At 43.2% G+C, this 26,471-nt stretch overlaps 1 protein-coding gene across 14 annotated transcripts in view; it reads left to right on the top strand.

Annotated features, from left to right (window-relative positions):
* The window catches only part of ppfibp2b (PPFIA binding protein 2b), a 77,523-nt gene extending 60,857 nt beyond the window's left edge, over positions 1-16,666 (top strand). For 10 of the 14 annotated variants that reach the window (XM_068311989.1, XM_068311991.1, XM_068311986.1 and 7 more), the window contains 20 exons: positions 702-929; positions 1,935-2,027; positions 6,179-6,290; positions 6,447-6,479; positions 7,873-7,934; positions 8,065-8,140; positions 8,695-8,777; positions 8,902-8,969; positions 9,051-9,116; positions 9,191-9,251; positions 10,504-10,651; positions 12,979-13,111; positions 13,390-13,509; positions 13,601-13,751; positions 14,129-14,240; positions 14,319-14,407; positions 14,579-14,701; positions 14,784-14,909; positions 14,991-15,179; positions 15,680-16,666. In XM_068311989.1, coding sequence (XP_068168090.1) covers positions 702-929; positions 1,935-2,027; positions 6,179-6,290; positions 6,447-6,479; positions 7,873-7,934; positions 8,065-8,140; positions 8,695-8,777; positions 8,902-8,969; positions 9,051-9,116; positions 9,191-9,251; positions 10,504-10,651; positions 12,979-13,111; positions 13,390-13,509; positions 13,601-13,751; positions 14,129-14,240; positions 14,319-14,407; positions 14,579-14,701; positions 14,784-14,909; positions 14,991-15,179; positions 15,680-15,919 — 2,313 coding nt within the window. In that variant the 3' untranslated portion in view covers positions 15,920-16,666. The remainder of the gene's footprint in view (positions 1-701; positions 930-1,934; positions 2,028-6,178; positions 6,291-6,446; positions 6,480-7,872; positions 7,935-8,064; positions 8,141-8,694; positions 8,778-8,901; positions 8,970-9,050; positions 9,117-9,190; positions 9,252-10,503; positions 10,652-12,978; positions 13,112-13,389; positions 13,510-13,600; positions 13,752-14,128; positions 14,241-14,318; positions 14,408-14,578; positions 14,702-14,783; positions 14,910-14,990; positions 15,180-15,679) is intronic. The other 4 variants (XM_068311988.1, XM_068312002.1, XM_068311992.1 and 1 more) reach the window with 3 other exon arrangements.
* The last annotated feature ends 9,805 nt before the right edge of the window (positions 16,667-26,471 follow it).

Raw genomic sequence — 26,471 nt, 5'->3', positions numbered from 1 at the left:
AGAACGTGAACAACCGATTGTACAATAATGTCTTAAATTACAAAACTTCAATATACTGTACACAGACTTATATTTGTGTGATTGGCCAACAAATCAACTGATTATGCAATTAAATGCCACAGTAACATGTAGCACAGCCAAAGTGTGAGGTAAAGTTTTTATGTATTTTATGAAATGTTAAGACAGTAAATGTCTTTACAATCATTGTATGTATGAATAGAACAATACAGTGGTGTATCTCTGAATTAACGGCCCTATTGCTGATCCATCTTCCCCACAGTGACCATGATCCAAGGCCACGGTCCAGGCACATTTCAGTCAGGCACACCAGCAGTAACTACAGCCAAAGACAGCTCTAACAAAAATGATACTGCCTCAGTTTGTATAACAGTATAATTTTGGAAAGTTGTTTTACTGTTGTTACGTTTGTACTCAGGGCACTTGCTCGTAACGTCAGTGTTTTGAGTTGTGATTCATCCTTGTTTCTGATTTTTAATGTTTTTTCCCTTTAATCCTCCAAGCGCTCTCGTCTTTAAATTCAGGAAGTTTTCCTTACAAATCCTGATTAGGTCTACAGATAAACTCGTGTCTTACTCTTCTTCCATCTCACTTTAATTCCTTCATCTTTCTCCTCTCCTTGATCTCAACAATTCATCTTGTCCATTGTCCTTAATTTTCCTCCCCTGCTCCTTCCCTCCCAGTGTGTGGTAAATCTCATCAGTGAGCTCCAGGAGCAGATGTGCAGGTTTCATGAGGAGATCAGCACTCGTATCCAGGAAAAACGGGCCCTAGAGGAGAAGGAGGCACAGCAGGGGCAGCTCAGTGGCATCCAAGTTGAGGGCCACAGCCCTCAGGTCGGGTCAGCCTGCTCAGACCTGAGCCTGTCTGGCTCTGATGCCCAGATGCGCAAAGGAGGACAGACTGTACACGTAGGGAGACTTGATGGATGAACTCATCCTCTCTTCCTTCCCCATCATTTCTTCTGTTCTCCTCCTCTCCCTTTTTAACCAGTCCACACACCACCCGGTACCCGGAAACTTCCACAGAATCAAACTAACAAGCTCTTGTAGTGTGTCTGTGTGTGCAGTGCAGGATGATGGGGTCATGCTGTACAATGTTTTTTTTTACAAATATAGAAAATTTTTCAAATACTTCCATACATTTTAGGGGTTATTGAGGTTGTTGAATCAGTAACAATAAGGCTAAAGAAAGAACCCTTGAATAAGTCATACGATCGACTTATATGACACACAGTAGGGGCACATTAACTCAGACATATGTTTCATTACCAATTCCTCATGTATGTGAAGTATTGGAAAAATATCTTTTAAGCCAATCAGAATCTTCTGATTCTTCCCACATTCTTTCAGATTGAGTCATGGAAACGGTGTTTTTAGTGGTTTGATGTGGTTTGCTTGCATGCCACTGGTACCTCCCTCTACTAACAAAGTTTTGATCTGTCGGTTTCCTTCTACACTGACCAGGTGAATGGGTCATGCAACCGTTCCGTAACTGTAGGAAGTGTTAACAAGGTTTTCTTAGCACGGCAGCAACGTGTGGCTGGCAGATGTACAGCCTAGATGGCTTTCGGTTTTGTTTTGGGTCCTCAGGTTCATCCTTTTTCTGCTTGTTTGTAACTGCACGCCGTGGTGTCTGTTTCAGGAGGGTCAGGTTTCCTTTATTAACCACTCAACCATCCAGCCCTAAAGACCTTTATAACTGCACTGAATGTAATCCTGATGTTTGAAAGCCCTTCCATTTAATTACTGGCATGTGTATGCTTCAGTAATGTTTCTTACGTTCAGCTGGGATTTGGGTCATTTTCAGAACTTTAGAATAACTCACAAGCATGACTTTACTGCTAGATAGATCTGTATCTGTCAAACCCATGGGAATAAAAAGATGTTTTGATTTGTTTCTCTGCTGTTCTATAGGATTTGTTGCAAGAAGTGAAGCAGCTGAAGAAAAAAGTGGAGGAGCTGGAGGGTGAGAAGGGCCAGTATGAGAGGAAACTCAGAGGCACAAAGGTACGAAGCTTAGACCTGAACCAGTCACTCATACATATATGTCCTGTGTGTGTTTGAGACATATCAGTGTTACTTTATATCAGTGTTACATGGTCCAGTGGTCTGGATGAGGAAATAAGTTGGTAATGTGTACCTCATTGTAAAACTCTAGAAAATATGGATACAGCAACATCAGTGCAGACAAGAATTTGTCCCATGCAGGAATGATGGTGGTGGTGGTGGGGGGGTTCTACTTCTGCACTCCTGCATTCTGCGATGTGAAGCAGTAGACTGACAGTTACCAAACCTTTTCACACTACACTTAATAGTGGTTTTAATCTCTCAGCAAGACTGAAAAAAGTTATTTCTTAAACATGAATGCCGTAGTAATTCATGTTGCAGTCATGTTTCTGTGTGTGATGGAAATCTGATTTGTGCCTTAATGATGAGGAATAGACACATTTCTGCCATAAAGGAGACCTCTACCGTTAAATTTGAATCCACTATAATTAAAAGAGAAAACACTATAATTAAAAGACAAACCACTATAATTAAAAGAGAAACCACTATAATTAAAAGAGAAACCACTACAATTAAAAGAGAGACCTCTACCGTTAAAAGAACCTGTAGTATTAAAAGAAAAATCACTAACATTTAAAGACAGACTTCACCTTCATCACAGTTTCATTCTTTGTAAGTCATTGAAAGTCTTTAGATAGATAGAGAAACAAACAGACAGACAGACAGACAGAGACAGACAGACAGACCGACCGACCGATCAATTGATTACTTTATTAATCCCTTAAGAAATTGCAGATATCCACTGCCCAGACATACATAATAAATAAGTACTTGATAAACAGGAGAAAAAATAAACACTAACATAGGACAGGACATACCACCAGACATACACTACACTAATTGAACATACACGACACTACAGGACATACAGTATACTACACTAACAGACATATACAACACTAACAGGATATAAACTAAACTATCAAGTCATTTGTGGACTGCATTTTTTCCAACACACCAGCGTGGAGGTCGTGTTACAGAGCAACTTGGTGGAAGCCTCATAATTTGGTTTTCTGTCAAATCAAACTAAATGAATGCTTTTGAGCATGTTGTGGTTTCACCACATGACTTTACCACATGACCACATGACTTCCTTAGATTAAAAAACTTTATCCTAACATTTCTAACTATTGTTTGTCTTTGATTCATTTTAAGGTTTTCAAATTGCCGTTGCTTGCTTTGTGCTTACAGTGCTTCCTTCTTCCTCTCCCTCCTTCACTCTTTATACATATCTTCTCTTCTCTTTTAACCCCTTCATGTGGCTCGTCCTTCTTCACTATCCTTCCTCATCTCTGAATCCCCCCATCATTACCCTCCTCCTTTGTCCCTGCTCTCCAGCTCTCCATCTCTTATTCTCTTCATGTGTGTTACCAGTCGCTCATGACCCAGCTGTCCAGCCTCAAGCTGACTGTGGAGCACACACAGCTGGAGAAGCAGCACTGGGAGGAGCGCTGGCGCAGCGCACAGGTGCCTCCTCTTCCTCCTTCTCTTCCTCCTCTTCTGCCTCTTGTACCTTGCTGCTTATCTGTGTTTCTTGCTGCTTTCTGTGTTTTTTTTCCTACATAGTTGTACACTGTGCCGTAGCTAGCACTGTTTGCCTCTGTCCCGTTATTTTTCTTTGTTATTAACTGTTGCTTTTAACTTAAACCTAATTTCTTTATTCTTTCCCATGAGCACCTGTTGTCAGTCACTTGTTTTGGCTGGGTTTTTTTAAAAATAAATCACAAGTGTTCATGTAGGAAGGACTGTGAGCTGATGAAGAAACTGATAAAGGATATTACAGTATGAGAGTGCATTTTTTAATATTAGTCAAGTTTATTATTGCAACCTTAAAACCATCACCTATGTGTAACAGACCTCAGCAACATTTTTGGAGTAAAATAACTAAGAAGGTGCAGGAACTGTATTAAACCTATTGCCCTATACTGTAGGTTTCTTTGACTTAATGTCCTTTATTTTCATACAGCTGCACGAGGTGTGAAGTTTTCATTCCTAACATATCACCACTCTGTCTGCATGATTGTTCCAACATATCTTCTCCGTAGCTCTGGTTCCTCAGCAGCTCTATTAGGTGTTATTTTATTTCAACCTTTGAGAAGGCTTTAACTCACAGTTAAGTAAAAAAGTACCCCTCCAATCAACATTTCAGTCACAAGAGACTTCATTCTGGGTGGGTTGAGGGGTGGACTCCAGGTCACAAAGTGCTAAAAAGGAGGAGAATTAGGGGAGGAGGTTCCCAATGATTTTTCACTGAGATGACAGCCAACAGAAACAGAAAGTGGGCAGGTCTGAAGTTTGTCAGCAACAATGAAAGTGATTGGTTGATTAAACTGTGACAAAATGTGTGGAGATACATTGAAGAAGTAATCACTGACAGTTGGGTCAGAAAGAACAAAGTAAGAGTGAATGAATTGGATTTTAGGAGAAAGGAGATGTAGGAGTGATGTTGATGTTGGTGTGCATCTTGGTGCAAGTGTGAGAAAGCCTATGTATTAGCCATCAGTCATCAGTAGTACAGTAGAGTAGAGTAGAGTAGAGTAGAGTATAACTTTATTTATCCCTTAAGGAGGTTCCGTCAGGGAAATTAATTTCACTGTTGCACTACACACAGCACAGTAAGTACACAAAACACAGAAAAAGTACACAGAAAGCAACAGCACATAGAAAGTAGTACAACATCAAATAGAAAGATTAATAAATAACCCATCAAGAATATACAAATAGAAAGGGTATAGAAAAAAAAAAAACAGGCCTAGTTAAGTATGGGTATAGTGAAATGTCTAGTGTCTGCATTGTTTTTTCTGTATTGTTTGTGTCATCCCTCGGCTCTAAAAGCCACATTATCATGGAAAGGTTCAAAAATTTCATCAGTTATTTCAGAACAGGAAAATTGTAATATAGACCCTTTATATGTGAACAAAATTAACTGGAACATTTTTAGTTTTAGTTCGCTAATTAATGCGTACAGCTAAGGAAAACAAAAATTGAATAATATTTGAATCAAATTTATTTAAGTTTAAGCTAATCACTAGTTATATAAGGTAGATACTCTGAATCTTTCAGTAAACATTTGTAATCATAGAGAGGGGCTGGCTTTTCACAGAGTGTTGAATCAGATGGTGTTTATGGAACATGAAGGGCAGACATGCAGAAGAAAAGGTGCACAAGTAACTGGGATAACCCTAAACCTTGAGAAGATTGCAAAGCCAATTCATGAAGTTGGAGGAGCTTCATAAGGAGTGGAGTGAAGCTGGAGCCACCAAACACAGACGTGTCCAGCAGACAGACTACAAGTGTCTCATTCCTGGTGTCAGATCACTCCTGAACCAGAGGCAACATCAGAAGAGTCTAACTAAGAAGAAACCAAAATGATCAAGATTAAAACTAAATATAAATATTTATTTGTAATAAATATAAAGTATACTGCATTTTCACAGTTTTAAGTATGAAAAAAAGTTCTATGAGTTTTCATTAATTATTGGAGAAGCACCCATGTAAACTCATGATGGACCATGATGCATCTCTGGGGTGACGCTTCCAGTGATTCATTTTTAACATGCCGTCTTTTTTTGGCCAGTGTTTTGTATGTCAGTTGCTGTCATGGCAAAGGTGTCTTCTTTCATTAGCTCGCCTAACGCTGATGTAGCGTCATGAATTCAGTTGTGTGTCGGTGAGGAGAGAACTGGGGTGGAACCAATAGAATGGTAAACACATACTGAACTTCGCTTGCTTTGTGTGGGCGTTGACCAAAGTAGAGGTGCGTGGGGTTGTCTGGCTCTGTAGGATCAGGTATTTTGTCAATCCCTAGCCGTTATATTTGAGGGGTGTTAGACTTAATCAGCTCACAGTACTGTCAGTTCTCATTCTTGGAGAGATCAGACAACAATTCACACATCATCATATGTGACTGTGACAGCTCTCACATTAAAACAAAATATGTTATTCAAGTGTTTCATCAGCCAGTAGATAAAATACTGTATTTAATAAAGTACTGTAAATCTAGTTGTGTAAAAACTCTCTAAAACTCCTGATATCCACTGACCTGGAAGACTGACACAGCTCACAGACATGCTCTCTGCTTTCCTCCACAGGCAGAAATCTCTGACCTACAGCAGCTACTGGCCTCCAAAGATGCTGAGATCGAATGCCTGCAGACCCAGCTGTTGGCCAGGGGGGGCACAGCCAATGACAATGCAGAGAGAGGTACACACAACAGACAGGCTGACCAATCACTGTAAATGCACGTGTCTGAGTGGATGTATCTGTCAACTCAGATTACTGTAACATCTAATCAACATGTCCTTCTCTCTTCTGCTGTGTACTTGACCTGTTTTGACTCTCTGCTGCCCTCTGCTGTAGAGGAGGTGTATGTCAAGCATCTGATTAACAAATGTAAGCATGGTGTGCTTTTATGGTGGGTCTATTTTTCATTCAAACCCCCCTGCCTCACACAGCTGTTGACACCAGGATTTTTCTTTTTTTTCCCATGCTTTATGTGATGTGAACATAGAATCAGTCACTTTTATTGTGTAGTCATCTGCTGTTTGGTGGCAAAATATTTGGCTTGAGACTCTGCCACAACTCTGCTTTGTGTTGATCATCGTAAACATTGAAGCTGCCCTAACAAATGTGCAGAAAGTGTAAGTCCTTTCAAAACATCCAGCTGGTACTGCTACATTTAACACTCATTTGGAGTTTATCACACAGTTTAAACTATGGCCACTTGAAGACAAACTGTCATGTGTAAAATCAAATTGAAGATAAAACCAGTACATTTTCTAAAATGACTAATAATGGTCATAAACGTTTGACTTCTTACCCTTTATTTTGTTCATCTGTGTTCTCCTTTGTCTTGCTGTAGCTCCCCGGAGCATACTGGTACTAGCTTCCCATTAGATCATAAATCCTGTCACTCTACCACTACTTAGTCACATGAATGTTAAAAAACATTAAATGAAAGGTTTGGATTGCTGGAAATAAGAAGCTTTTTTAAAAAAAAAATCTTTATGATTGTTTTTGTGACTATAGCTCTTTTAACTTGTTGCTGCCTTTACTTGAAATGGAATAGGGACATATTAACAACCTTCAAACAAACATCTGCATGATCAGATTCAACTACAGCCCCTGTATCAATACACTCTCCTGACGATCAATATGTTGATTTGTCTCTGGCCTTGGTATCAGCATGTATAAACCTCTATACATTATAGAGAGTTGATTTGCCTGTAATAATCCAAATATTTTAAAGGGTTCATCCAGCAATTCTTGCCTGAACTTCTTTTTGAGGTTAGGTCACTCACACGAGAGCAGAAACATATAACGGTGGATACAGATGAAGCCAAGATATCCAAACTTTTAGTCCTTAGTGTGGCTTAAGCAACAAGGATTCTTGTTATTCCCATGATTGGCAATTTATAGGCTGTATAGTTTTAGCAAACTGATGTGAATGTTGTTGGAGCCGCCCTTTCGAGATCTGTGTCTGTATTTGAAAGGATAGAGTCAGCCCCAAGTAGATATGTGTTTTGAGTGACTGTATTGTGTTTCCTCATGTTATCAATGCAGTTGTAGGAACCTACAATTATTTTGTTGGTATTAATTATACCGTGATGCACATCAGCACTTCTCCCAGGTGATGGTGTCAGTGTGTGTTTGTTTTGCTCATTTATTCATACTAGCATGGCTGTCATGTCTGTTGACAACATCACATAAAATGCTCACTCCACCTTAGATTTTGTAAACATGGGGGTCCAAAATAACATTTTAATGCCTGGTTTGTTTTTGTTAGACCAGGAATACCAGAGACTGAAAGTGGGGATGGAGTCTTTGTTAGCTTCAAACGATGAGAAGGTAAGCCTGTTGGAGCTCACGCTGCTTCGTGGTTAATTATCCTCAATGTCCACTTTGTTTTGATGAATGACAAAAGGCCCTAGAATTTCATTTTCACATCGCTATATGACTTTTTACTTGCTTATGACAGGACCGGCGAATAGAGGAGCTGACCGTCCTCCTGGGCCAGTACAGAAAGATGAAGGATGTCATGGCACTCACACAAGGTAAGAGCAGCAAAGTGTGCCAATTTAGCCTTCAATGTTATATATTACATTACACTAGTACACAACATCGGAGTCTTCCTTCTTTTGTGAAAATATTTAAACAATGAACGCAATCATCATGTCTGGTCAATAGAAAACAGTGCAGTCAGTTCAAAACTGTCAAAGTCATCACAGAAAGACCTCCAGATAACCTTGAACAGCCTTGGTTTTGTTATTGCTAGATTTCATCGAGGTTATGAACAGAATGCGTTGACTAAGAATGAGATTTCACACATGGAATCATGCAAGAGAAAGCCAAGGGTAGAGGGTGTTTATCTGCTGTAACAAACCTGATAAAGATGAAACTGAATCAGGACCATCGAAGGATCAGTTAAGAAATAGTAAAGAAGAAGCAATCATTTTCCTCCTTCGGTGTTATCCACATATCCAATTTTTCCCTATAAATTTTAGGATCTCTACACCATGCCCTTGTACCGGACTTTTCTACAAACCCCAACCTCGTTTTTTTTCTGGCTTGTTTTTTATATCTGTAATAGGTGTCTTTTTACCAACAGGGAGCAGTGAAGAAGAGCTAAGCAGCAGTTTAAGACTCCGAGCCATCACACACAAAGCACACTCTGATTTCCTCAGGTCAGAGGTAAGATGACAGTTTGCGAAATGTAATTTGAAGAAGTTAGGATTCACCCCAGAGGCAAACTTCCCTCAAAAGTCGACACTGATATTGTCCATTATTCTCAAAGTGGTGTTGTGTCTCTGCACAGATTTCTTCCAGGGGGTCTTCTCCACTTATGTTATCCTCATCTCCTTACCAGAGGGAACTGGACATAAGGTAAAAACACTTTATTCGTATTACAAATAGACGTTTCTTAATCTCCTGTTCATCTTAACTGATGTGTGACATTTGTTTTAGTACCCAGAACTCGATGGACACCTCGCTGGTGTTTGCTGGGGAAACAGGTGTCTTTAATGGGTCCTGGTAAGTGGTTCTCTCTGTTTCTATAATTTCTATTGGAACAAAAGAGAAACATCTCTTCTCTAACTTTATTCCAGGCATCAGCGCAGGTTGATGTCCAGCAGTCTTGAAGAGCTGCAGAGTGGATCCTTACAAAAGGTTTGGTGTTGCGTATCAGACCAGCTGTTTCCTGCTGCAGGTTGATCTTAGTAATGCTAACATCTCCTCAAACTAATCTTTGTACTAGATCTGCTAGACCTGATTAACACACCTCTAAATCCCTTCTTTATAAATAAGCTTTAATACTCTTATAATCTGAATGTGTGATGCTAACCTGCTAACACTGGCTTTGTGTGTCTGCGTGTTCTCTCCTGTGTGTCTCGGCTAAAGACTGTTGAGATCCAGCCAGTTGAAACTGAATCAGACGTAGGGGCAGAGGTACTGATCTGATGCACGACCTCACACAGCATAAACACACTATGTGCACGTATGCTGGATGTGTATGGGAGAACAGGGATAGTTGAAAAGATAAGCACATTCTTGCATGTTTAGATCTTGACATACAGGGTTTTTTGTTTTGTTTCTTAATTTGGTCAGCTGACCACGGGTTACTGTAATTTTCCAGTCAGAATCATGTGTTAATAAAGTTGTATAGTGAATGTACCTGTGTTCTCAGTGTGACAAACAACACTCACAGCCGAATGTTCCCTCTGAGTAAAAACATTCCCTACATGACCACACTCACTCACACACACACACACATATCTACATAAGATTATGAGCATGATGATTCACAGATGTTCATGCTCATAATCACACACACGCACACACAGACACACACACACACACAGACACACAAACACACACTCACACACACACACACACACACACACACACACACACACACACACACACACACACACACACACACACACACACACACACACACACACACACACACACACACACACACACCAAAGGGCCAAGACCCACCTGAAGTAGCTGTCAGTATTGCTCCACATCATGGCTGCCTCCCAGCTGTTCCTTTCTGCTGGCCTTTCTCCTCTTATTCCCTGAATGCCTGTTGGATGCTGCATCAGCAGACATTCATCCTCCAAAGGACACGCAAAGGGCCAGTCGGATTATGACTCCTTTATCTTATGAAAGATGTTAAGGCCAGCATGTATAGAGATATACTGTAGTATAAGCACAGCTGCAATATAGATCAAAACACGTAGAAATATAATCACCTGGTTTCAGGGTACTTAAGTGCTGATTTTCAGAGGATAAGAGCCAGATAGATAAATGTTACTGAGTCATCTGTTATGCTTTCATCACAAAACGTGGTCATTTTTTTAAACATATCAGAACGGGCTACAGATCTAACACAGCTATGATTTATGTTCTACAGAATCCACCCATGGAGCTGAGCAAGTACCAGACTCTGCCAGGGAAGCTGAAGAAGAAGAAAGATATTAAAGCCGAGGTGAACGGCGATGCAGAAGGAGACGGAGAGTATTTATCTCCTGTCCACAGCCACAACCATGGCTACAGCCTCAGTGAGCATCTTCAGCACTAATCAACCATAAACGTTCACGTTCCTCTGCAGTTATATCTTTAAAAGTAAAGCGTTGACAGTAGAGAACACTGCGCCTCAGGGAGGAAAGTTAGCAACAACAAATAAAGCTCAGACCACTCAACAAGAGTCAAGGCTTTGTGTCAGACTTTCATTCTGCTGACGTGATGGTACACAAACTACAGGACTGGTCTCAGATCAGCTGCACTTAGCACAAAATGATTCCACTTACAAGAATATAAGATAAGTTTGAATTGTTACAGTTTTTTCAGAATATAGTCTCCAGTGTTCTGCATTCTTCCTCAAACATACAGTACGCAAAAGATGATAAAGGAAAAACTCTGAATGGACATATATGAACCACAAGGGTTATGAGTGTAGAACTAAATGAACTTTAATCTAAAAGGATATCAATAACATTAGAAATAAAGTGCACCAAAAATATGTAAAAAGTAACAAGGAATAAATATAGCTTAGTCAGAGGCGTACTTTGCTGGATTGGAATTTAAATTGTTTATTCCTCGGGTTGATGGCTGTATATAGGTTTAAAGCAGGTCACCTACTGTCGGTCACAGTGTTCTCTATCAGCTGTCACATATGCTTTGTCATCTCATACATTAGTCAGTGACAGTTTTGTCTAGCAGGGCCTGGATGACACAGCTTGTTACATCAGCGTTAAATGTGTCCTGCTTTTGAAAGCGGAGCTCACAACTCCACTCTCAAACGTTCATCTTCGCTCCCAGGTTACTGTTTGAGTTTTATTTACCAATTGCAATAAAGATGCTATTGCTCTATGCAGATGATGACATCTCTCTCAACATCACACACACAAAGTCATAGAAGTTTAAGATGAGACAGTCATGCTACTAGATGAAGCCTGTAGCTCTAAAGCTGCGTAATCTCTACCTGCTGAATAACTCTCTGTTGACTAACTGGCCTCCAACTTCTCCCTCGTCTGCTCTTTCCTGTCCTCCTTTCCGCTTTGCTGTCTGCTCTTGTCTCTGCTTGCGTTTGGGCTGCAGTCCGCTGCAGGAGTGCCAGTGCTCCAGCTTTAGGTACTGTATGCTCACACATTACTCAGATTTCAACACTGGGAATACACTTCTAGTAGAAATAAGTCATCACTGTTGTTGCACTGACTGTGAAGTCAAGCAAAAGAGTCTTCCGACAAACAAGATCCACACATCTATAGAAAAACGAGCCATGGTTCAGTGGAGAGGAGAGTCAGAGCTGCTTCATCTACCGAGGATGAAGCAGCTCTGAAGGATTATTAGGACTCCCTCATGACTCAGAGAGCTGCTGAAGATAATGCCTCCTCTCTCGCATCAGCATTCACTGAAACACACACACTTAAAGCTAATAGGCATGGAAGTGACAGCGGTTCATCTGTGGGCCTCCACGGGGCCAGATTAAAACAGGAGGGTAATCAGAGAGGCTGTGGGAGGACGAGGAGCGCGAGCTCAAGGATTTGTGCGCTCCAGCTATCTTAGACATGTAAAGTCAACAAACAAAGATGCAACCTGACGTCCTCCATTTGCTCTCACCGCCTCACCCAACTCGCTCTCAGTCTGGTTGAAGCAGAATATCACTGCAGAGTGAACGAGTAAATGAATGGAATCGACTGCTAGCACACCAAAACACGTCTACTTGAATGAGGCGGCAGCAAAAGCAACACGTAATTGAACAAAATGGAGAGGAGGAAGAACAGCAGTAAAAGACGAATAGAGGAGGAAAGAGGGCGTGGGGTGACCTCATTACGATTCAGATCATGTTGGACCACTGACAGCCTCCACCCTGGTCCTCATAGCTACGCAAACACAACTTTCCTGTACACAAGAATACTCCATCTTGACTTCTTGTACACTTTCTATGTATGTGAGATTTATGTTGGAGACAGCAGGGGTGTGACTAACGCTGGCTTCTGCTCTCTGTCTGCTTCACTAACCTCTGGCTCAGGATCTCCTGGGAAACATGACCTCTATGATGTCGGTGGGTACTGCATCTATGCCCACGAGCAAGTGGCTTAGGCTAAACACACACTGTAGATATTATTATGTGTTGTTTCTAATGGTTTACTTGCTGACCTTCTGAAACCAGACTTGTAGATGAGAACTCATTGGAAAACAGTAACTCAGTTCTGGAGTGCATAATTTTATTCATTCAAAATGAACGTTTCTCTACAAGTTAACCTGAATGATGTCACCGTTTGAAGGAACATCCTGGTACACTGATCTTTACCCGTGGTCTGGTATGCCATAACACTATGATCACAACAAGACAAGCAGCCTGATGGCCTTCTTTGTTCTTTAGGGGGACCAGAGAAGCTGGAGGGCCTTCTGGCGGATCAGTCCCCCCTGTCCTCTGGAGTGGACTCTGGACAACGGTCTCCAGTCTCTCCAGAAAACAGGAAGACTCAGAGAGGCATCAAGAAACTGTGGGGGAAGTAAGTCCTGTAGCGGTGTACCCACACGTAAAGAGGTTCACGTCCCAGCTACGACTGAATAGTTATTTTTTTGTTCAACTGTTAATCACATTAGAGTTCACTTAACCTTCACATCCTCATGGATGCTATTTGAAACTCAAAGGATCCGCAGTACATTTTGGGAACATGCAGTAATGTTTACTGACCCATCAGAGATGCAGTCATTTCTCACACACGTCTGCTCTACGGCTTTTCTTTCTTCTGGTCACACACTCAACGGTGCTTTGGTTTGTCTCCAGGATTCGTCGTAGCCAGTCAGGAAGTCCCGGCCAGGGTCTGGACCCTGAGCTGGGCGAGTTCAAGAGGGGGGGCTTCAGAGCAACAGCCGGACCACGACTGGCCCGATCAGGGAACACACGGTACAAAAGCACCCTGTAAGCTCTAACCTTAACGTGTGAAACGTGTTTCCCTGGTTGATGAGAATCTTCTGCATCTTCTTCCCCATCCCAGAGACCTGAAGGTGCCTTTTTCTAAGTGGAACACAGAGCAGGTGTATGATTGGCTGGAGGAAATCGGGCTCGGTCAGTACGGCATCCTCGCTCGCCACTGGGTCAGCAGCGGTCAGACTCTCCTGTCAGCCACTTCCCAGGACCTGGAGAGGGTAAACACACACACACACACACACACACACACACACACACACACACACACACACACACACACACACACACACACACACACACACACTACCCCCTCCATGCTGAAGGTTTGGCAGAATGATGCTTCTGAGATATCCGTCAGGCTCAGCTGACAAAATAATCTTCCGTCCAGCCTGTCAGAGATATCTCAGTTCCACCTGTCTGATCGTTGCCGCCGTCCGCCTGTCTTTCCGGCGCTTAGAGACGCCCGTCTCTGCTTTTCAAACCTGCTCATTAGTTTCGCTCTCAGCAATGTCACATGGTCCACAGGTGACCCTGTGATGTCATCTGTGAGATTTAAGTTACTGTCACAACATGAAATGAGCAATTTCTCCTGCAGGAGCTGGCCGTGAAGAATCCACTCCACAGGAAGAAGCTGCAGCTGGCCATCAAGGCGATGAGCAGCAAGCAGCCGGAGATGTCTGCAGAGCTGGATTACATCTGGGTCACTCGTACGTACCGGAATGAATCACTCGCTGAATCATTTCTGAGGTTTCCTCATAAGAACCGTGATGTTTTATGTTCTAAAGGTTGGCTCGATGACATCGGCCTCCCCCAGTACAAAGACCAATTCAATGACGGAAGAGTGGATGGGCAGATGCTGCAGTACCTCACTGTGGTGTGTTTTACATTTAAATCAGAGCTTTGTCTATTTTATTGAATCAGTTGAAGGAATTTAAATCAATTAATTCATTTCTTATTAAAAAGTCCCTAAAACCTGCATTCGTTGCTCACTCCTTCTGTATGCTGTTCGAGTTGCATCCATCTCTCCGTCTGCTCTCAATCCTAGAATGACTTGTTATTCCTTAAAGTGACCAGCCAGCTGCATCACCTCAGCATCAAGTGCGCCATTCATGTCCTCCACGTCAACAAGTTCCACCCCAACTGCCTGAAACGGCGGCCCAGCAACGAGGTAGGAGGGTTTGTTTTACAAGATTTTCAAAAGGAAGAAATTAAGCTTTAGAAATCCTTCTCATTCTTTATGCGTGTTTTAGAGTCAGTTCACTCCCAGCGAGGTGGTCCAGTGGTCCAACCACAGAGTGATGGAGTGGCTGAGGTCGGTGGATCTGGCAGAGTATGCACCAAACCTGAGGGGCAGCGGCGTTCACGGAGGCCTCGTAGTGAGTATCCACAAGTAGTCACGCTGCTCGCTGGCCAGAAACTCTTCAGGGAACGCCTCACCTGTGTCACTCCTCTGGTAGATCCTGGAGCCTCGGTTTAACTCGGACACGCTGGCCATGCTGCTGAACATCCCCCCACAAAAAACGCTGCTCCGACGCCACTTGACCACCAACTTCAACAGCCTGGTGGGAGCACAAGCTCAGCAGGAGAAGAAGGAGTACACAGAAGCAGCAGGCTACTCCCCGCTCAGTATCACATCTAAAGTCAAGGTAAGGTATACACAGAGGCAACAATGCTGCGTTAAGAGGACCCACACACACACACACACACACACAGCCTGTGCACATTAATCTGAGGTGGAGCGTCAGCTCAGTTTAAGCTGTGGTCCTTCGCCGTCCTTAAGCCTGTGAGAGCAGAGCAGACCCGACGCCGCTCTGCTCCTCCTCACGCCTCTAAGACCCGGCCATCAGCTGCAGCTCTGAGTCTCTGGTGAATAGAACCATAATCCACCACAGCGCTCTCACCGGCGACCCATTCATGACCTCACATCCAATGTTACTTCCATGATCGTTGAGTATTTATGTGGTTATTTTTGTGGACAATTATAAGTGCAGACTGTAGTAAAGGCTGACTTCATAAAGGATATCACTGTCCATTCTCATATCAGTGTCATTAGTCAGCAAAAGCAAGCTCAGGACATTTGTATGATCTGCGCTCTTGTTGCCCCCTGAATCCCCCCCTGATGGTTGTTCATCTCCTCTCGTCGCAGCCAAAGAAGTTGGGCTTCTCTAACTTGACTCACCTCAGGAGGAAACGGCCGGACGAGTCCACGGACTACGTTTGCCCCGTCGAGTCGTCCTCGCCCCAGTCGGGACAGTCCACAGCCAACGGGGTGCAGGTTCGACCCTACGCGGGCTTCAGAGGCTTGAGCCCCATCCTGGACCGAGAGTCCGACCGTCCCAGGGACCAGGTGGGGCTCGACGACGGCAGGGCGGACCCGTCGGCGTGACAGCTGTGACAACGACACGGCAGCGTTTAGCCGTCCCACTCCTCATCTGCCAATCAGCTGTCACTGCGCCCGCTCCACTTCCTCTGCTTGTGGCTCATAATACCTCAGCCCCCTCCCAACACCCCCCCCCTCTAAACCTGACCCTGTGCCTTATGAGTGGAGAGATTCAGGCACGCCCAGGTAGACCCGCCGTCATGGAGGGTTTACTGATGCCGTGAATCTACACACCCAGAGTATTGATTTTATTTCCAGTCAGATGCCTAACTAACCTGACCTCAGTTTCACACCCGTGCCATGGTCTAACTCTTCACCAGAGAACGCAGCGTCTCTCTGGATTCCACTTCCTGTCACATCACTTCCTGTTGTCACTCAGTATATATGGACATCTGTTGTTACACAGTATTAAGCCATTAGATGATTTGATGTGTGTGTGAGTGAGTCATTCCGTCATTCCCAGTTCTGATTTTCCAGTTCAATACAGTTTTGTCACATGGTTGAGATGAACTTGTGCAATATTTGCATAACATTATAGAGGGTTTTTATTTAATATTTATGTAATTGCAGAGGAAAGGGTGAAATGGCACATTTAGTTGGAACCTGAGGTGGTGATTTTGTACTGTTATTTTCATATTTTCTGTAATGATATTTTTATAGTAAAGAAAATCCTGCTCTGCAAAAGGAAGCGTACATGTGGTCATGTAAATGTAAAAATATGATCAAATCATTTAATAAATAAAATCCTGTGTGTACAACAATGATTCTTTCTTTCTGAACAGAAGTAGACATAAAGCGCTCCGCCCTGCATTTCCTATTCTTCATGTCTTATTTTAATTGATGAATGATTGATTATATCAATACTAATCCCTAAGATCAGGACAAATATCTTCATCATGATGATGATGACGATGCTTTGGTGGAGAAACACTCAACAGCATGTCCGAGTTATCTGCATCTACCCCTAACCTTTCATCATCATCCTCATCTTCACCACCATAGTGGCTGTCATAACTGTTTATGACACCAACATCCCCCCATCGGTGGACCATTACCATGGTAACCTCGCTCAGGTTCATGTTGTGGTTTGACTCTGCCTTTAGCAGCATTTTACTAAATACTGAACATTGAAGCCAAAGAAACTGAATGCACGTACAGTAATCGTGACTTGTCAGGGCTCATGGGTGCATCTATGTGTGTGTGTGCATGTGTGTGTGTGTGTGTTGCAGATGGCGATCACAGAGGGTACCATGTTACAAATAGAAGCTGTGTCTGAAAGCATCAACAACCTCACAGTAAGCACCAACACACACACAAGCTGCTCTTAATGACTCGTGCAGCTGATTGTCTCACCAGCCAGCAGCTCCTCATCGGCTGCAGCAGAAGTCTGAGTCACTCTGATGTAAAGTCGATCCACGGGACAAACGTCATTAATCACCAGAGGGTTGTGTGATCATTAGGAGGGAGCTCACTGACTTCTGGAGTGAAGTCTGTCTAATGTTGCTTTCTTATTTGCTGTCGTCAGGCGGATTCCAGTTTTGGTTCTTTTGCTCCCGTCCTGTTTGCTGAAGCAAACAGGTATCGGTATCTGAACTCTGATGAATTTGGATAAGATACATGTATGTAAATCCATGTCACATGATCCACCTGAATCCACGCCTCCAGTGAACGAGGAAACACCATTATTTCCATGTGAAAGTGAATGCAGGGGAAAGGTGACTTTTTAATATAAATATAGGTGATGTGTAATCTGACCTATCAGAGTAAATACAGTCTATTTAACCTGCCATTAGGTATCTCAGGTACAATCCCATTTTTTACACTTCCCACTAGACAACCTAAGTTGCACAGCATGTAAATTATCATGTTCTGATATATATCTTTTTATTTTATTTTATATACTATTCTGATCCCCGAAGGGAAATTAAAAGCACACTCTAGTTAGTGAAACACCTCAATCGCATGCATGCATGTTAGTGCATACAGGACCCAGTAGCACACACACACACACACACACACACAAAGAGGGGGCCTGTAGGTATGCAGGGAAGGTAGTGGCGGGCCCCATATGAGCAACTTGTAAAGGGGGACGGCGCCTTGCTTGAGGGTGCCTCTGCAGTGCTCCAGAGGTGAGCTGACACCTCTTACCTCTGGGTGGTTTTTTTGGGGCAGGCGTGGGAATCGAACCGCCGATCTTAGGAACATTGAACGACCCGCTCTACCGCCTGCTTTAACACTGAGCCACTGCCTTCCCAATGATTAGTTACAAATGATCATGCTCATGTTCGTAAGCATGATACTTGTAGATTACTTTTACAATATCCTATTATACCTACAAGTAGGCTTGCTAGTTTCAGAGCGTTATGACCTCTGGTTTCACCATTAACTCCAGTTACAGCTAATTAAAGGTGTTACTAGTCAAATGCAAAACATTATGGGAAATGCCCTCAAGGCTTCTTGTCAAGAATTCCTTGTTACGTGTTTACTGTTGCGTACATTTGCAAGTAAAGGTTTTAGTTGTTTGAACGCAGCCCTGACCGATGACCTAACCGATTAACCTCATGATGATGATGGTTGTTGGTATTTTGGGCTGTAGATTGATGGACTTTAGCTACTAATTACATCTCTTCACATCTTTATTTTTTGGACCTCAGAATGGAGAGAAGTACAGATAAATATGGATGTGCACATCAGTTTTTATAAAGTTATAAAACATGGTTATTGTCTGAAGGTGTGAGTGTGTGCTTGAGTGGTTGTTCGTCTTTCGTGTGGATTTGCGATGCATTGGTGGCACATCCAAATGGTCCCCCCACCTCTCGCCCATAAGTCCACTGGGACAGGCTCCAGCAACCCCAGCAAAGCAAAAGGAGTAGTGGAAAATGAACGGATGAACGAGTGAATGAGATTCTTATCCTAAAGCCAAAATTTTGTTACGTTTGATTTTTAACGAGGTATCTTTAGTGTAATGTTCCCAATCTTCATATATTTTCATGTAGAGAGAGGCTAAATGTGTCATGTTAGCACAGGTTCAAACACTGACTCCCATCCTCTGTAACCCATTAACACTCCCATGATGCTTTGCTTCCAGCATCTGCTCAGCCAAGATGAGCTATGGAAGGAGCTGAGGCGGCCTCACACAGCGCTGGTCTGAAGGACAACAACCAGATACTGATGGTTCAATACTGCTATCCATCAGCCACAGACACCTGCACTGAACCTCAGACCACGGACTAATATATCTACCAGCAAACAATACGTCTGTAGTACTGCAGCACCCACAGTCACTCTGAACAGAGTGGGCAAGGGACACCGGTGTAACCTCCACCAGAGCTGAACTGGTTCTTCTCATCCATTTGAACATTAGTTACTATGCAGTATATCCTCCACTGACCAAACTGACCACTGTGTCCTGTGTGTGTGTGTGTGTGTGTGTGTGTGTGTGTGTGTGTGTGTGTGTGTGTGTGTGTGTGTGTGTGTGTGTGTGTGTGTGTGTGTGTGTGTGTGTGTGTGTGTGTGTTTGTGTGTTGGTCTGTCTATGGGCAGAACAGACCCACATTAGGCATCCCTTGTGTGTAGTAGTGCAGAATCTTGATGCAACACGGTCCACCAAAGGTAAATGATGTGCAATCAGAACGACCAGCATCCATAAGGGGAAGACGTGATGAGTGATGGCACACATGGTGTTGATTCAGAGAGCTGGGCCCAAGGAAGAACCTTAAACTCACCTGTAGGTTAGACGTGACCACTATAGAGACACCAGATGGGTATTCTATGATCAAATGTTGTTGCAGCACTCTGTAAAAGCTGAAGGCTCCCGCTAATGACCAACTAGGATGATCAGAAGAGAGATGTTTCTTTGGGACGTGCAAATTGACTGAGTTCAGCCTCATGCGGTGATAAAACAGGACAGAGTCCAGTTAAGATGCTCAGATGAAAATAGTCTCCACATGAGACCCAGATGTTCAAAGGCTTTGGTGGGTCTGCTTCCAGAAAAGGTTCAGTTGTGTAAACATACTCACATTGTCAAACAATGGCCCAAATTCAGCTGGTATCCATCAAATAACTACAGATGTTCTCAAATCAATAGACAGAATTCTGATCCTGAGTCTGATTTTTTTTTTGCATCAATGTGCTGCAAATCTGATATATTTTACAGTTTTATCAGATTTTAATCACATTAGTGTGTGCCCCTAGATTGGATGCAGCTCCAACTGTTGGTCATGTGATATAATTGAGACCAGTCACATGAGAATGTAATGTGTATGCATGAGCTGAATGATTAGAACGACAACAGAATCATTGTTTGACATCATCCATGCCAAACTATCACACATATGTTCACTATTAGTTTCCATGAGGGGCTTGAATACCATAATTTGTCTCACAAATGTGTTTTCTTGTTGATTGTGTCACAGTCGAGTTTTGCAGTGTGGGCATGCCTGCTGCTTCAGAGACACATTACACATTAGAGCTAATGACAGATCACTGTAATTATGCAAGAAAACCACAAGTGAACATATGACTTGTAATGTGAACACATACTAAAAACAATTACCAACCTGTAACAGCAAAAAGTCTATTACATGAGTATGAGTTAAAACAGAGAAGCATGTTGTGTTGCTAACCTGTTCATGAGCATAAATCCATCTCCCCCATCTGTTCCACCCTTCCAGCTTTGAGTGTGAAAGTCTTATGTGTGCCAGTATTATGTAATCTGCACTTGTCTTGAACAGTGAAACTTGCTCTGAATGAGTCGGCAGTGGATGTGGATGATATTACTGATAATTAAAATTGTGTGTGTGTTTCCTAAGTTTTGGGTTTTTTTCAAAATCATTTTGGACGAATAAAATACAAACTTAAACACCGGTGTATCTTTGCTTTGAGGGTTTACAAAAAGGAATCATTTATAAAACTAAAACAACATAATTTATTAAACTAACCTTGAGATCACTAACCCTAACCCTAAGCCCTGTCCGTAAACCCTAACCATAACTGTAATCCGAGATCATAACCCTAACCCTAAACCTTAACCTTAATTATAATCGTAAATTAACCGTAACCCTAATTCTAACCTAACCCTAATGATAACCCTTAACCCTAACCCTAACCTCTAACTCAAACCCTAAACCCTAACCCTAACCAAAACCCCTAAACCTAACCCTAAGCCTTAACCCTAACCCCTTACGCTAAACCCTAACCCTAAACCCTAAACCTAACTGTAATCCGAAATCATAACCCTAACCCTAATCCTAATCATACACTTAACCATAACCCCTAACTCAAACCCTAACCCTAAACCCTAACCACAACCCCTAAACCTAACCATAAGATCTAACTCTAGCCCCTTACGCTAAACCCTAACCCTAAATTAACCCTAAACGTAAATCCTAACTCTAAAACCTAACCCTAATCCCTAAACCCTAACTCCTAACCCTAACCCCTAATCCCTAAACCCTAACTCCTAACCCTAACCCTAAAACCTAACCTTAACCCCTAATCCCTAAACCCTAACTCCTAACCCTAACCCTAAAACCTAACTCTAACCCCTAATCCCTAAACCCTAACTCCTATCTCTAACCCTAAAACCTAACCCTAACCCCTAACCCTACCATATCCTTAACCCTAATCCTAACCCTACCCTAACCCTAAACCTAATCCTAACTCCTAACTCTACCCCTAACCCTAACCCTAACCCTAAACCTAAACCTAACCCCTGACCCTACCCTAACCCTATCCCCCCTAACCCTAATCCCAACCATAAACCTGTCAGAAATCCATTCATTCCCTACACTAACCCTCCTCTCCAGAAGGAGACGCTGAACATTTTAATCTGCAGCACCAGTCTCAGTGGGACTACGCCCACTTCCTGGGACACCTCCTATAAAGGGGCGGCCCAAATTGACACTCACTTTTTTGTCCTTGGTTCCAAACAAATGCCATATCATGTGTCTGTTGAAACCACATCAATGTAACTAATGAAAGCTGCAATGTGCTGATGTGATGATTTAGTTGCTTCAAGAGTTTATTTGTTTGTTTATTCTGATATGACCTTAGTTGATATGAAATTTAGAATCTTTGATACTTGATGATATTGTTGATGTTGATATTGATGATATTACTTAATGCTATTTTCCTCTCTTGTCTAGAACCATTGCAAACTTAATTTTGGAACTCAACTTTGAATAATAAACATTTGTTGATTTAATTGACGTTTCCTGTTGGTGTGTGGCTCCAGTAGAACTCCATTGTATCCAACACAATGGTCCTTCAAGTCGGATATCAGCCATGAGCCCGGGGCCAGACCTACAAGAAATACACCCTGACCGCTTAGGGTATCCAGCACCCACTAAATCCCATGGCTCACGTAGCTCCCAGAGGAAGGGGACTCATTACTCCAAGTCAGCCCCTAGCCAGCTTACAGGCTATGTGGTTAGTAAGCACAGCAGCAGGTTGAGTGGAAGTTATACCTGTAGGCTGAGCGACACCGGGCACTGCATCCTTGATGAAAAGGTAAAGCAAGATGAGTTGGAGGAGCTTAGGAAATAAAGGCAGGAGGAAGACGAACTAGATGAGAAATGTGCATTCATAGATAGGAAGGCTAGAGATGCTCAGAGAACGCAGGAAGAAGCACACAGGGAGAGGGAGAGACTCATTAGACAGAGAAACCTAGACAGACATATTCGTATCAAGGAAAGGGAGTTAGAGACAGCAAAGCTCATTACTAGTTTCACCATCCAGAATACCCCTGAAGTCTTGGGAGATCACCTGGTTGGAACTGCTCGTATCCCCTCACCATCTAATGGAGATGTAGCCAGCTCTTTCTTTTACAATCTCCCTCCATCCAGGATAGGCACTCCTGCCCCTCAAAGGATGCGCATGTCTCAGCCATCTCCACTCTCCATGCTTCAACCTCAACTCCCCAGGCCCCAGGCACCTCAATCTCCAACCTCTCATTCAGTGCAACTCTCCATGTCTAATTCAGTTAAATTCTCCATCCCTCAAGCATCACCTCCAACCTCTCATTCAGTTCAACTCCCCATGTCTCAGTCAATATGGCCAAGTTCAGAGCCCCTCTTCAGTTCCCTCTTTTGCCTTTGAACCCTGCTACATCGGTCACTTGGTCCATTCCCCAAGTATCTGCCCAAGCCACCTTTCCTAGCCACCATGTATCATCCCAGATATTGCCCTCATCCCTTCCTAGCCATTCTAGTCATTTATCCACACTCCCAGTACCAGCTATGTCAACCCAGCAGCTGCTAGTTTACTCACAGGCTCCACCAGTTCAGACCCCCAACATCACAGATCTGGTTATAGCCTCAGCCTATGGCCAAGGCCTTCACTTCCCATATTCAGGAGTGGATGGGAAAGTGATTTTGCCCTCCTGAAGATGGCCCTAGATAATCTCCTTGACAATCCCCCCCATCTCACTGAGGAATATAAGTATCAGATCCTCTTGGAGCATGTTCTACCCCCAGGAGCTCACAAACTGGCAGCATCCAGCATGCATGATTCAAGACCGTACTCCACTGCCCTCCTAGCACTTCAAGAGAGATTTGCTCAACCCAGACTACTGGTACAGAGTGAGTTGGGGGCAATACTGAACTCCCCAGTCATACGCATAGGTGATGTAGAGGCTTTTGATAATTTCTCCCTATCTGTCCATTCTCTAGTGGGTATGTTGCTGTCCCTAGAGGTCTCCAATGGGTCAGAGATAAAATGTGGCTCTCATGTTGATAGACTCCTCAGCAAGCTCCCTGTGCAGTATAGAGACTCATTTGTGGAGTACTGTATCATCCGTGGCATTCTGACTGGACAGGCGAACCAAACCTACTCCATTCATGACCTTTCCACTTGACTCCAGTCAAAGTCAAGAGCCAAACGTATCTCCAAGCGAGCTGTTGAACTCCACAAAACAGAGAGGCCACGTCCTGTCAAGGAACACCAGCCCACCAAACAGGGCTCCATGGTCTACCTGTCAACTGTGCCTCAGCCCGATTCCACACCGAGACCTCCCTCTAAAGGACAGGTAAATGCTAACCTGCCTAAGCCTTACTGCCCCTACTGTAATGTTAGAGACCATTTACTAGGTGCATGTGTAGAGTTCAAGAAACTCCCTATGAGTGACATTTTGAAATGGACCAAAGAGAAGGATAGGTGTAACCGGTGTGGGAGAATGCACAAGGCAGACAAATGCACATTGAAGAAGCCCTGTAATATGTGCAAGGAGCTCCACTTAACTGTGCTCCATGATGCTAATACTAAAAAGACAACCACATATATGGTAGCCTCCTCTTCATCAGAGCTCCTGTACATAGATCAACCTAACTGCTCCCACAAGATCATGCTCAAAGTTGTTAATGTGCATCTTCAAAATGGGGGAAGGACTCTTGCAACCCATGCAATCCTGGATGATGGTGCAGACAGATCTATTGTGCTCCCTGAGGCTGTCCAGCGCTTGTGCCTCAACATCCAGCCTGAAACCATCTCCCTACTCACAGTGAGACAGGATGTAGTGCAACTGGATGGATCATCCGTGTCATTTGGCATTTCCCCGATCAACCAGCTAGACAAAATGCATGACATCAGTGAAGCATTCACTGCTGAGAACCTCGGACTGTTTGAACACACATACCCTCTCAAACAGCTACAAGATCAGTACCCCAATCTCAGAGGTATCCCACTAGCACGTATTGATCATGTATGCCCTCTTGTCCTTATTGGTTCAGACTATGCCCATCTCATTACACCCCTAGAGCCAGTGATTATGGGGCCCCTTGGTGGTCCAGTAGCCATACAGACCAGATTAGGGTGGACTCTCCAAGGGCCAGCTAGCTTAGTCCAAGCCCGGCAAATGTCTATAACTTACACCCTGACCTGCTTTAAGAGTGAGCTGTTTAAGAATGTAGAGAGACTATGGCAGATTGACACCTTGCCCCACATCAATTTGGTCACACCAAATGTGCTGCTCATGGAGCAGCTGGATGCTTCCCTTCCTCTGGCCATCTACTGTGAAAGTGACCTCTTCAGCAGACATAGATGGCGTCACAGCCAGATCTTGGCTGATCAGTTCTGGGCAGCCTTCCTTCGCCACTATCTCCCCAACCTTCAAACCGGGCAAAAATGGGGAACTGACCAGGAAAACCTGGACACCGGTCAGGTGGTGATGGTCATTGATCCACGATATCCCCGAGCATCCTGGCCTGTTGGAAGAATAACCAAAACTCACCCTGGGAAGGATGGGAATGTTCGCAGTGCCACAGTGACAATCAAAGGCCACGAATACCGACGCCCGGTCTCCAGGTTAATCCATCTCTCTGAAATGGACCCCTAACTGACACGTATTTGCTGCACAAATCCGGGGGCGGCTGTGTCAGAAATCCATTCATTCCCTGCACTAACCCTCCTCTCCAGGAGGAGAAGCTGAACATTTTAATCTGCAGCACCAGTCTCAGTGGGACTACGCCCACTTCCTGGGACACCTCCTATAAAGGGGCGGCCCAGATTGACACTCATTTTTTTGTCCTTGGTTCCAAACAAATGCCATGCTGTGTGTCTGTTGAAACCACATCAATGTAAGTAATGAAATCTGCAATGTGCTGATGTGATGATTTAGTTGCTTCAAGAGTTTATTTGTTTGTTTATTCTGATATGACCTTAATTGACATGAAATTTAGAATCGTTGATACTTGATGATATTGTTGATGTTGATATTGATGATATTACTTAATGCTAATTTCTGTTCTTGTCTAGAACCATGGCACACTTAACTTTGGAACTCAACTTCAAATAATAAACATTTGTTTATTAAATTGACAACATTTCCTGGTGGTGTGTGGCTCCTATAGAACTCCATTGTATACAACAAAACCTAACCCCCAAAACCTAAGCCTAAGCCCTAGACTTGACCTAAACCATAACCTAACACTATCCCCTAACCCTAACTCAAACCCTAACCTAACCCTAACCCTAACTCTAACTCTAACCCTACATCCTATCTCTAAACCCTAACCCTAACTATAATCCTTACCCTAACCCCTAACCCTATCCCCTATAACACTAACCCTAATCCCAACCATAAACCTAACCCTAACCCTCTAACCCTAACCCTAACCCCTAACCCTAACCCTAAGCCAAACCCTAACCCTAACCCTCACCCTCACCATAACCTAACCCTAACCCTAACTTTAAAATCCATTTACCTCACTTTGCCCAGTTTTTCTCATTTTCCCTAACTTTTCTTTTCCCTTCCCTAATTATGATTGATTCTAACTGATTTTAATTCCTGTTTTAATTCACGGTATTTTAAGGTGACCCCACTCCCAGGCCCCATGTGTCAGTGCACTTCGTAGTTCTTTAAAGTAACTATTTATCTTACTGTACCTAACCCTAACCCCAAATCCTAATCTCTAACCCTAACCCTCTTACCTTAACCCTAACCCTAACCATAAACCTCTAACCCAGATCCAAACCCTAACCCTAAACCCTAACCCTAACCCCTAACCCAAACCCTAAGCCAAAGCCAAACCCTAACCCTAATCCTCACTCTAACCTAACCCTA

The sequence above is a fragment of the Antennarius striatus genome, chromosome 4 (assembly GCF_040054535.1).
Source record: "Antennarius striatus isolate MH-2024 chromosome 4, ASM4005453v1, whole genome shotgun sequence".
Lineage (NCBI taxonomy): Eukaryota > Metazoa > Chordata > Actinopteri > Lophiiformes > Antennariidae > Antennarius > Antennarius striatus.
Note: the sequence above shows the minus strand (reverse complement) of the source record. Positions and strands in the feature narration are given on the sequence as shown.